At 33.1% G+C, this 11,156-nt stretch overlaps 1 protein-coding gene across 1 annotated transcript; it reads left to right on the forward strand.

The window, feature by feature from the left end:
- Nucleotides 1–3,416: 3,416 nt before the first annotated feature.
- On the forward strand, nt 3,417–10,484 carry LOC113755423 (disease resistance protein At4g27190-like). Its single transcript, XM_027299430.1, has 9 exons — nt 3,417–3,448; nt 3,567–3,620; nt 4,751–4,844; nt 4,968–5,048; nt 6,323–6,921; nt 7,075–7,147; nt 7,193–8,989; nt 9,435–10,262; nt 10,458–10,484. Exons 1-9 carry the CDS (start codon nt 3,417–3,419, stop codon nt 10,482–10,484), a joined length of 3,585 nt encoding a protein of 1,194 aa, XP_027155231.1.
- The last annotated feature ends 672 nt before the right edge of the window (nt 10,485–11,156 follow it).

Raw genomic sequence — 11,156 nt, forward strand, 5'->3', positions numbered from 1 at the left:
AAGTATCTTCTCTCCATCTAGCAGAAGATTTTCTGTCACACAAGTCTATATCACACCTATGTTATACCTCTTATTTGGTGTAAGTTATTCAATATTTAGTGTACCTTTTCACTATGTTCGTTTGTACCAAGACTTATACCAAGAAAATACAAATTAGGACAAGTCTTGGAGTAGATTAACTTAGTTAAAATATACACCAAATATTGAACAACTCACAGCAACCAACGAGTTTAACACAGGTATAACAGGTCAGTGTGTACTAGAAGACCTTTGCCCTCTCTCCCTTATAAATGTATGTCAAATTATCATAATAGTTTCTCAACTACTTAACAAAAAGTTTTGTTAGGTAATAAAACATTATGACATAGCTACTACACTATTAATGAATAATTAAGTTGTGCATGTCAGTTTAGATACGGTTTGAGCCTTGATAAGGATCCGAGTTTGGATTGTGCAAAATCAAACTCTGAGCAAACCTATGATTCTCATATAGGGTTTGAGGATGAATATGGTTCACATTTAAAATATAAGTCCCCCAACACATAAAAAATAAGACTGGTTTATATTGGATTTGTGTAAGATCGATTCATTGACATACCTAGTATATCTAAACTATATTTAAACACAAACAAATTTTGACTTGAGGGATGGACAAAAGGGATTTGGGACAGACACAATTGTGTTTTCATCCAATTTTATATGATTATCATAGATACTGTATTATTTGACGTATAGTCATATTATCTTTTCTGTAAAATAGTTGGTATATAATATACATGATTAAAATATTTCATATATATATTCTATACAACAAGTTTGATGCAAGGATGAAACTAAAAATTTTAGTTTGAGATTGAGGACGAAATACACATGCATATATAAACTTCCGAATCAACCTGATATTTTTTGAAAATTTTGGGGAAAGGGGACAAATAGCTTAAAATACATAGGCCCTCCCTTCCCATCCCTAGTTCTATCCTTGGATTGATATACATTAGATATTATAGTGAATACAACAAGTATGCAGAACCAGGCATAACATAATCGTACCTTCCCTAATTCAAACAAGTGCACTTATTGTTGGTTTTTAGGACATAAACTAAGAAACAACACCTTAGTTAGCATTGCAAAAAAATGGCTTATAAAAACTTGTATTGAAACTAAAAATGAACTTGTATTATTCATTCATCAACTCACTATTTATAGTATTTACATGAAACAAACTAACATAATTTCAGCTAATAATTTTCTAAAAAATGTCAACAAAACTATTTGATCCCATTTTACAATTCTAGCTAAAATGTTTGCTAACAAACCAACATGATCATTGGTAAACAAATATCCTAACAACAATACTTAATTAGCTACTAAATAAATTATTTTAGTACCAAACACAATCTAATAAAATCTACCGAGAAAGTTGGCAAATCTCAACACTCCTTGTCACTTTTGCTATAAATTTTGAATTGTTTGCTCAAATCATTAGACCTTGTTTTGGACTACGTTTTTGTAAGAACCTCTGCAACTGCAAATTGGCCTTGCACTGAACTTCTTTTTTTGACTTTCAAGTTGAAGATTAGCCTTGCAACAAATCACTACTTTTGGTTTCTTACGCTAAACTCCAAATAAAAGATGGTTTTTTTATGGATCCAAATATCCTTCTCATAGGTTCAAAGTGAAACACCCTTTTATAATATTTGAACCTATACAGAAAATATGAAGTTTTGTACTTCATAAATTTTGTCATCACTAGCAAAACTTGTAGACCCAAATCGAATAATAATATACTCTTGATAAATATTAGGAATCAATTTAAGACCTTGTGACTTATCAATGGTTTCCTCTTGAATTCTTTCAGGATCTAAATTCTTGATTTCATCATGCTTCACTTTAAAGTTGTCAAAATCTGACCAATTCAAAGTGAAACTTTTTCTTTTCATTTTAATTGAGAATAGTTTATTCTCGATCAAGTCATAAGTCATTATCCTTAAAACAGCATCAAAAAATTATATATGAATGCTGGCATTAGATCTCTGTATAAATATAATTCTGTGGCCTGTAATTTGTGCATCCATTGGTTCTTTGAATAGCGGTGGAATAAAATTTGTGTCCACCATAACCCATAGATTATTGACAACCAAATAAGTCCAAAATTTAATGATCCAAATTTGGTAAGTTTCATCACTAAAAGTTGAAGCATTTGATAAAAAGTTATTTCCTATCATGGTTTTGAACTGATAAAAGATCCTCATTGAATTTACGCACTCTTAAAATACAACACAAACCCTTAAGACATAAGTTCTTAATACAATTTTGTTGGTTTTTTAGGGTATAAACTAAGAAACAATACCTTAATTAGTGTTGCAAAAAAATAGGTTTACAAAAGACTTGTATTAAAGCTGAAAATAAGCTTATTTCTTCATTAATTAACTCACTATTTATAGTGTTTGCATGAAACAAACTAATACAATTTCAATTAACAATTCTCTAAAAATTCTCAACAAAACTACTTGATAACATAATCTTCTACTCAGCAAATCCTAGCTAAAATATTTGTTAACAAACCAACATGATTTTTGGTTAACAAATATCTTAACAACAAGACTTATTTAACTATTAACTAAATTATTTTAGTACCAAACACAATCTAATAAAAATTGTAGAAAAAGTTGACATATCTTAACACTTATATATGTGTACATGATAAATGCAAGAAGGGTAGAAAAGCGCGAATGCCCTCCTAAGATTTTAAAAATTCTTTTATATCCCTTAAAAGATTGTTAATATTTCACATGCATTCTTATAGAAATTAGGTTTTGCCACCCCCAAAATTTTAAAAGTTCTTTATATTCACTTAACAAACTAAAAAGTTTTCACCTATGCCAATGTAAATACTAGACTTAGTACCTGAAATTTTTTTTTAAAAAAAAATTATAAGAGTGCCCCTTAAGCTTATAATAAAAGCTGGGCTGGCATCCCACCCCCGTGATGGGGTATGCCAAAAAAAAAAGAGTGCCCCTTAAGCATATATCTCTATAAATTTTGTGCCGAAATTCCATGCTTTGGTTCCTCCCATGCATGTGTGTATATATTAGACATAGATATATTGAACAATAAACATAACAAGTAAGATCTTGTTTTCACATGTTAGTTCGAAGTTTGGCTTTTGCATCTTCAATATTCTTTTGTAGAATAATAAATCCATTCATCGTTGGGCTAACGAATTTCGCAGAAGCAATCTTTAACATAATTGTCTTGAATTTTGTTTTTTCAGGCTTTGATTCTTGACTTGTCCCCATAATATTGCTCGTGTAAGTTTATAACTTTATTTCCATTAGAATAATAAAAGTTATGGGAAAAAGAATAAAAGTTATGGTTACCATTCTAAGGAATAGTGTAATAACTACTAATAAAAAATGGGGTTTCCATTTCCAGGTGCATTAGCAAGGTATCATATCTATCCTCTATAAATTTGCCTTGATGTTGATTACAGTTTCTCAACTTTCTCACCTATGAATTCTTTATCCCTCATTTTACCTATTCATGACTTCATTTATATCTTTCAGCAATTCTTTGTTGGAATTATCACACTGGTTTTTCAATCAATCCAACAAAAAGAGGTATGTGTTTATCTTTTTCAATTTCTCTTTCGACTCAGCACTTAAATATGCTTTTTTTTTCTTTTGTTTTTGCGTGGGCATGTAAGCACAAATCATAATCATAATTTTGCATAATTTGTTATAATATCCATGCATTGTTTAAGAAGTATAAGAACAAGAAAATACGGCTATGGCCCTCTTCTAGCACCAGGATTAAATGGTGAGTTTTCCAATTAAGTATTAACTTTAGCTATAAAACTAACAAGTTTTGTTATGATGGTGGTAAGACATAAACATTATAACTAAAAAGTACTATTTTTCTAACTAATGATTATTTACTTAACTGCACTCACCACTTATTTAACAAAATTAAACGGATATTATTCTACTTCAACCAATTGATGCCAGTGATAATAAAACATAAGGATACCCACATTGATCCATAATACATTAATAACCAACAGGTACATGTGTCGTTAAAACACGTATGCCATGAGAAGTTCATTCGGATAAGAATATGATCAGTATAATAATAATAATAACTCACAAGTATTTGTATACCAATCCTCAATATAATACTGGCCAACAAATACATGCGTCGTTATGAATGTATTTAATTGATGAGTATGCAATGAGAAGATCATTGGGATAAGGATATGAGTACAGGAAAAGATATATAGAATTCATATGTTACTATTCACATGGCTTCAACTTTCAACTGCATGCCTTGGGGACTTTTTAATAATTTGATAGAGTTATTTGAGTCTTTTGTGGAACAATGGACTACGTAGTACATAGGCATTTTCGTTAATTCATTTTTGACCCATAGGTGTAGAAAAAACATAGTGCTGATTAAGATGTTAGCCATTAATGCATATTAAGCTCTTGAGATTCTTTCTTTTAAAATTGGTAAATAACTGAGAAGGCCACTAAATTTCTAAATTCCTACAAACGATTTTGGCTTTGTGCAGTTTGGGAATTTTTTTAGTGTAGCTTAGGATTCAAGTTTTGTTTTAAAAAAAGAAAGTTGTGAACAAAGAATTGGACAATTGAGGGGTGAGTAAAGAAAGGAAATTTGGAGAAATTGCACTCGCAATTTCTGGAGTTAACATGGGGTTGCAGAAGCTCATTTGAAAAATAATGTGCTGCAGGAAGTTGAAGCAATCGTGTTCCAGAAAGTTGGATGCACCAAATCTTAAGAAAGTTAAAGTGGTAGAGAATGAAGCCATTCTCATGGATTTAAAGGTACATATACCCTAATTCTTTTAATTCCAGCTTTTAATTTTGTGTCTAACTTCACAATATTTTAGTTTCCCTAAGAGTTGAGCATTTACATTTTCTTTAATTATACTGATATGTACTTCACAGGATGGAGAGACTCTTTTTGAGGCATTCAATTCTATTATTGGTACAGAGATAAGAGACAAAAAGAGTTGTCTGGATATTAAGGTACACACGTGTCATAGGCTTCCAAACTCTGCTGTTTTGTTTCTTTTAGTTCAATCTCGTATATTTTTACTTTTTTTTTCCTTTTGTGAGGGAAGGGTGGGTGAGGAGGTACCAGAGGATGGTGATTTTGATTTTCAATGTGCATTATGCATACTTTTTATTTATATGAATGAATCAATGATATATTTACATGAGAATCGAATCTAGTTTGACTTGTTTAAATGATTAGGACCCTGAACAGTTTTAATCAGATATACACACTTAATTATATCCACTTTCAATCAACTTTAGTTTGATTTACATTTGTTCTATCCTATATTTTTCTATATATAAAACATAAGGTGGGGGTTTGATATTAAAATTTTGTGTCATCTTTTGATTTTTCAATTTTACCCTCACAAAAGTAAAGGTTTACTAAAGACAACTACTTAAGTTTAGTAATTTTTAATAACTTCCACTTCCAGTAACTTCTGTTTTTTTTTTTGCCTAAAAAAGTATAACTTCTTTTTTTCCCCAAAAAAAAAGCCTAATAACTTCCCTTGGTTTTAACAAAAATAATTAAACTATTTTTTCTTCACATGCATAGGGTGTACTTTTCCTACGAGTACAAATATATATAAGCATCATTAATACTTGCCTTTTCAGTTTTCTTTCATATATATGTTCACACACTTTATGGAGGCTAACATACTCAGTAAAGCGGAATTTTTATCCCTAAGATTGTATATTCATAATATTTCATCAGTTGTTGGACATATGAAAACTTACATTTTTGTCAAACATTTGAAAATGTAATATAACTTTGCACCAAACTGTACCTCATGTATTTTCCAAAATAGTTCTAGAAAATTCCAAAATAATCTATGCTAAAAAAAATATTTGTTGGTGAGAAAAGTTTCTAAGTTACTTGTATCCTTTACGTTTGCTTTTCCAAAATCATTTCATTAAATTTACTTCAATGAGCTAACATTGTTTTTCTGCCTTTGTACTTGTACTCTTACGTAATTATTATTACCTTAATTATGTATCTCTGAAGTTTTTTCATATTTTTCATGCAATTCATTAGATCCCTTTTCCCTATTTTTCAAATAACACAGTAATAGAAATTTGAACAGAATTTTGCAATAATGGCCATCCAAGAAATTGTCAATTCAATTCTGGGAACAATTGTAGAGAAGTGTGTCGATCCAATTTGGCATCAATTTCAGTACTTAATTTTCTACAAAAGCAATGTTCAAACTCTGAGTGATGACATCAAAATACTTGAGCTAAAGGAAGCTGAGATGCAACAATTGGTACGTCAAGCAAAAGACAATGCTGAAGAAATTAAACCAACTGTTGTTGATTGGCTGAAACGAGTTGAGGATGTCAAGAAAGATGCATATACTATTTCTGAGGGTATGGAGACTGCTAAGGTGAATTGCTTTAATATTGTTAGGCTTCCGAATTTGAAGTCACGCTATTTGCTAGGCCGACGTGCGGCGAAAAGAATGAGTGTTCTTGAAAAGCTTTTAGGAAAGGGGAATTTTGATAAAGTTGGAAGCATTGCCCCATTAGGCAAAATGCGTTTTAGTGTATCAACCCTATCCTTAGAGGAAGGCTTAGTTTCTAGGATGTCAACAAAGAATGAAGTGATGGAAGCTTTAAATCAGGAGAAAACAAGCCTAGTGGCGATTTGTGGTATGGCCGGCGTAGGCAAGACTACTTTGGTGAACCAAATAGCCGATCAGGTTAAGTTTGAGAAATTGTTTGATGACGTCGCCATGGCTACGGTGTCTCAATCTCCAGACATGAGGAATGTCCAAAATCAACTTGCTGAGCAGTTAGGGCTGACAATATCTGAGCAAACTAATTGTTTAAGAGCTGAAAGAATGTATAAGAGACTAACCAATAGTGATAAAAGAACTCTTGTTATATTGGATGACATTTGGAAAGAAGTTGATTTTTAGATTCTGGGAATTCCCGTCAAAGGTGAATGCAAGAGCTTAAAAGTAATATTGACATCTGGGCTCTCTGATGTGTGTAGTATTATGGGAGCTGAAATTATTGTGGTCAATATGTTGCCTGAGGAAGAAGCATGCAAGCTTTTTAAAGAGAAGGCATGAATTTCTGATGATTTCATTTTGAATGATGTTGTGAAACAGGTTGAAGGGGAATGCAAAGGTTTACCTCTTGCAATCGTTGTTGTTGCTAGGGCATTAAGGAGCAATCATACACTAGAATCCTGGAATCGTGCCCTTCGACAACTAAGAAAGGACAGAATGGGAAACCTAAAAGGAGTTCAAGATTTGGTGTTTTCACGAATTGAATTGAGCTATAATCATTTGGAAACTGCTGAAGCTAAGTACCTACTTTTGCTTTGTAGTTTATTTCCAGAGGATCATAGTATTCCAATCGAAGACTTGGTTAGGTATGGACAAGGGCTACAGCTGTTCCAAGATACGGAGACATTGAGAGATGCAAGAGACAAAGTAGACATGCTGGTTGATGAGTTAGAAAGCTCCTATTTGTTGCTAAATGATGGTGAAAAAGAAGACTATGTAAAATTACATGATGTTGTGCGAGAGGTTTGCTTGTCAATTGCATCAAAAGCAGAGCATGAGTTTTTAGTGAGCAATGCTGGAGTGGGAGAAAAGAATTCATACACGGCAATTTCACTAATATCGCAAGATTCCAATCATAATCTACTTCCATTTTGCAAGGTATATCCAAGGCTTATGCTATTGCGTTTGGTATTCCAATTCGATTGGCCATTCGAATTAGGGAAATTGGACCTGCCAAAAGATTCTTTCTTAGGAATGCAAGCTCTCAAGGTCATGGATTTAAACTTCTTCCATATAGAATTTGCAGTATCATGGCCTAGCCAAATGTTAAGGAGTCTTCGGACACTGTGCCTGGATAGTTGTTACTTGGGCGCTGGAATGTCATCAATGCTTGGACAGATGATGCAATTGGAAACTTTGAGCCTCTTTGCATCCGAAATTCAGGATGATCGGTTTCCAGCTGAAATTACTTGGCCGAGCAATTTAAAGTTGTTGGATTTGAGGGTTGAAAGTAGCCTCCACCCCTTGCCTGTTGGTATCTTGTCGAGCTTGAAGAAACTAGAAGAATTGTATTTGGGGTTTCATTGTCAGTTGCAGCTAGGGAGAGATAAAGAAGAGGAAAGAGGATGCCTTAAAGAAATCTCATCAATCTCTAACCTCACATGTCTCCAAATTGATTTATGTGACCTTAACCTCCTACTTCTACTATTGCAGGAATTTGATACTCAGAAACTGTCAAGATTTCATATTGTAGTAGGTAAGTATGGAAGAAAATCGTCAGATCTCAGCAGAAACTACCAATTTCAGAATAGCTTCGAACTTTATTTCTCTCATGATGAACCATTGGATGATTTGTCTAGCGCTGAAGCATTGAAACAAATGTTTGATCCTAAAGTTACTAGCATTATCAAGAGAGCTGAGAATCTCACTTTGGATCTTTCTGGATCATCATGCTTGAGAAATATTGTGCCTCACTTGGGTGGAAATGGATTTATCTACTTGAAAAAGCTTGCTCTGATCAAAGGACAATATGAATGTCTCATTGATTCTGCCGCCAATCCTATTGCTCGACATGTTTTTGAAAATTTGGTGTCCATGAAGTTAAGAGATCTGAAGTTGAACAAAATATGGTATGGATTTCTTCCACCTTGGTGGTTCAGTCAACTCCAAGAGGTGGAACTTAATTATGTAAGTGCTTTGGAGTTTTTGTGGAAGGGGCTAATCGAACCTCCTTCATTTTGCAACCTCAAATCTATTGAGGTAAGAAACTGTGCTCAAATTACAACTCTCTTCTCACAGTCAAAAATGAAATGTCTAATGAAACTCCAGAAGTTAGTAGCTTATGACTGTAAAAATTTGGAGAGCATTGTTTTGAGGGAGGAAAGTTTGAAAGAGGAGGTACTTGAGCTACCCCAACTCAAAGTCTTGACACTTCTGTGGACAAACTTGATGGGCTTCGGCTCCAAAGATAATAAAGCCGGGGTTTTTTTTTTACCAGGTATCTCCTCTCTTTATCTATTTGTGTAATAATTATATGATATAGTTGAATTCTGGTAAACACTAAAAATACGCTCGAGTACTTTCTTTTACAATATGTTAATTATATTTTCAAAATCAATGTTTCATCAGTTACATTCTAGGCCTTCATCATTAACGAAAATTGGGTTTTTGGTGCTAGTAAAGGCCATAATCGACAAATTAGTTTTTTTTAAAGATTCTTTGGCACACGAACACACCCATCTATGCATAACGACAGGTAATCCAAACACTACTGTAACTGCATTTTGTGTTTTGTACTCAACATCATGGAGTGGTCTACGCTAAGTTTTACCAAATTTTCCAGGTTTCACTCCCTTGCTTGGAAATACTAGAGATAAATAGTCCTAGTGATGGCCCCGAACTACTAATAGGAGGTAAAATGGCTAGCAGGTCTCTTGACAACTTAAAATCTATGCATCTCTACCATGGTGACTCTATCCGATGCATTGCCAAAGCTGATACTGTTTCACTGTTACAAAACTTGCAAACACTTGAGCGGTGGTGGGGTAATATGGAATTCCTTATTGACTTTGAGGGTCTAAAAGTTCCTAATATGCTATCAAAAATGGGACTTGAAATTCTTCCCAAATTAGAGTCACTGAACTTATTTGCCTGTCCAAGGCTAACCCATATTTGGAGGAATTTTCCTAAAGGGGTTCGAATATTCCAAAGTTTAAGAAGTATACGTGTAGACTATTGCCCTTTAAACTATTTGTTTCATCCTCCTAGTGTGGCTACCATGCTCATAAGTCTTGAGGAACTGAAAGTTCGTAGGTGCTCGAAAATGTGTGGAGTTATAGGTGAGGAAGATGAAGAGGTCAGCCAAGAAGATAATGCTCAGCAACATGATGCTAGAAAACATGGAGAAATTGCACAGGAAAGAATCAGCAAGGAGTTCGTGTTTCTTAAATTAAACTCTTTGTGGTTGGAAGATCTTGAGAATCTTCGAAGCTTTGGTGGCAGTCACTGGGAGGATTATGAGTTTAAATTTCCCCTACTCTCTAAATTGTTCATAATGAGTTGCCCAAAGTTGAAGAAATTGTGTTCCGGAAATTTGGATGCCTCATTGCTTAAGGAAGTCCAAACAACGCCGAGAGCTATAGAGAATTTTGAAGCTCCTGTGGATTTAAAGGTACTAATATCTAACTCTATTTTCAACCAACCCTTTTAATTTTGTCTCACTTCACTAGACTTAGTTTCCCTAAGGGTCGAGAATGTATATTTTGAATAATTATTTCTAAGCACATTTGTCTCACTTCACTAAATTTAGTTTCCTAAGTGTCGCAAATGTATATTTTGAATAATTATTTCTGAGCATATTTTACAGGATACAAAGATTTGTCCTCATTATTAATAGAAAAAGAATCTATGATGGAGTTGTTTGAATGGACGTTAAGGTATATCTTTCTATATTCTCACAAACTTTATATATTCCCTTTCTTCTAATTTTATCTTTATATCTTTTTCTTTTTCCCGTTTGCTTTGGGGGGAATGGAGGTTATTATTACAAGCCGCTGAATTTATGCTCTTGATCTATATGAGTGAATCAGTGAATGATATCATATGACAATAGAATCTAATTGATTAGAACACAATATTATCCTAAGGCGAAAATTTAGAAGTTTTGAAATTAATATGGTTTTTTTTTTGAGTTAATATGGTTTGATGTTTCCAAATATTTAGGTAAACTATTGAACAGATTTTCACGTCACATACATATTTGATGATACTTACTATCAATGAACTATACTTCTATACACATTGAGTTCGCATTGTTGGTTTTCTTATTAGCTTCTTTGATCTTAATATTACTATTGTAGATAAAGCTAATGCTGTTAAATCCTGTTTTCCTTCTAGTTTTGCATATATTAGTTGTAGTGTACATATTTTTATGGATCTAGTTGTAGTGTACATATTTATTTTTGTGGATTCGACCCTGCTTACCGCTATATACAGAATTTGTATTTTATTTAAGCATGTATTTATTATTGCACAGGTTCGGCACCTGTCAATTTTTGGCGCTGTT

This window comes from Coffea eugenioides, unplaced genomic scaffold, assembly GCF_003713205.1.
Source record: "Coffea eugenioides isolate CCC68of unplaced genomic scaffold, Ceug_1.0 ScVebR1_1475;HRSCAF=2329, whole genome shotgun sequence".
Classification (NCBI taxonomy): domain Eukaryota; kingdom Viridiplantae; phylum Streptophyta; class Magnoliopsida; order Gentianales; family Rubiaceae; genus Coffea; species Coffea eugenioides.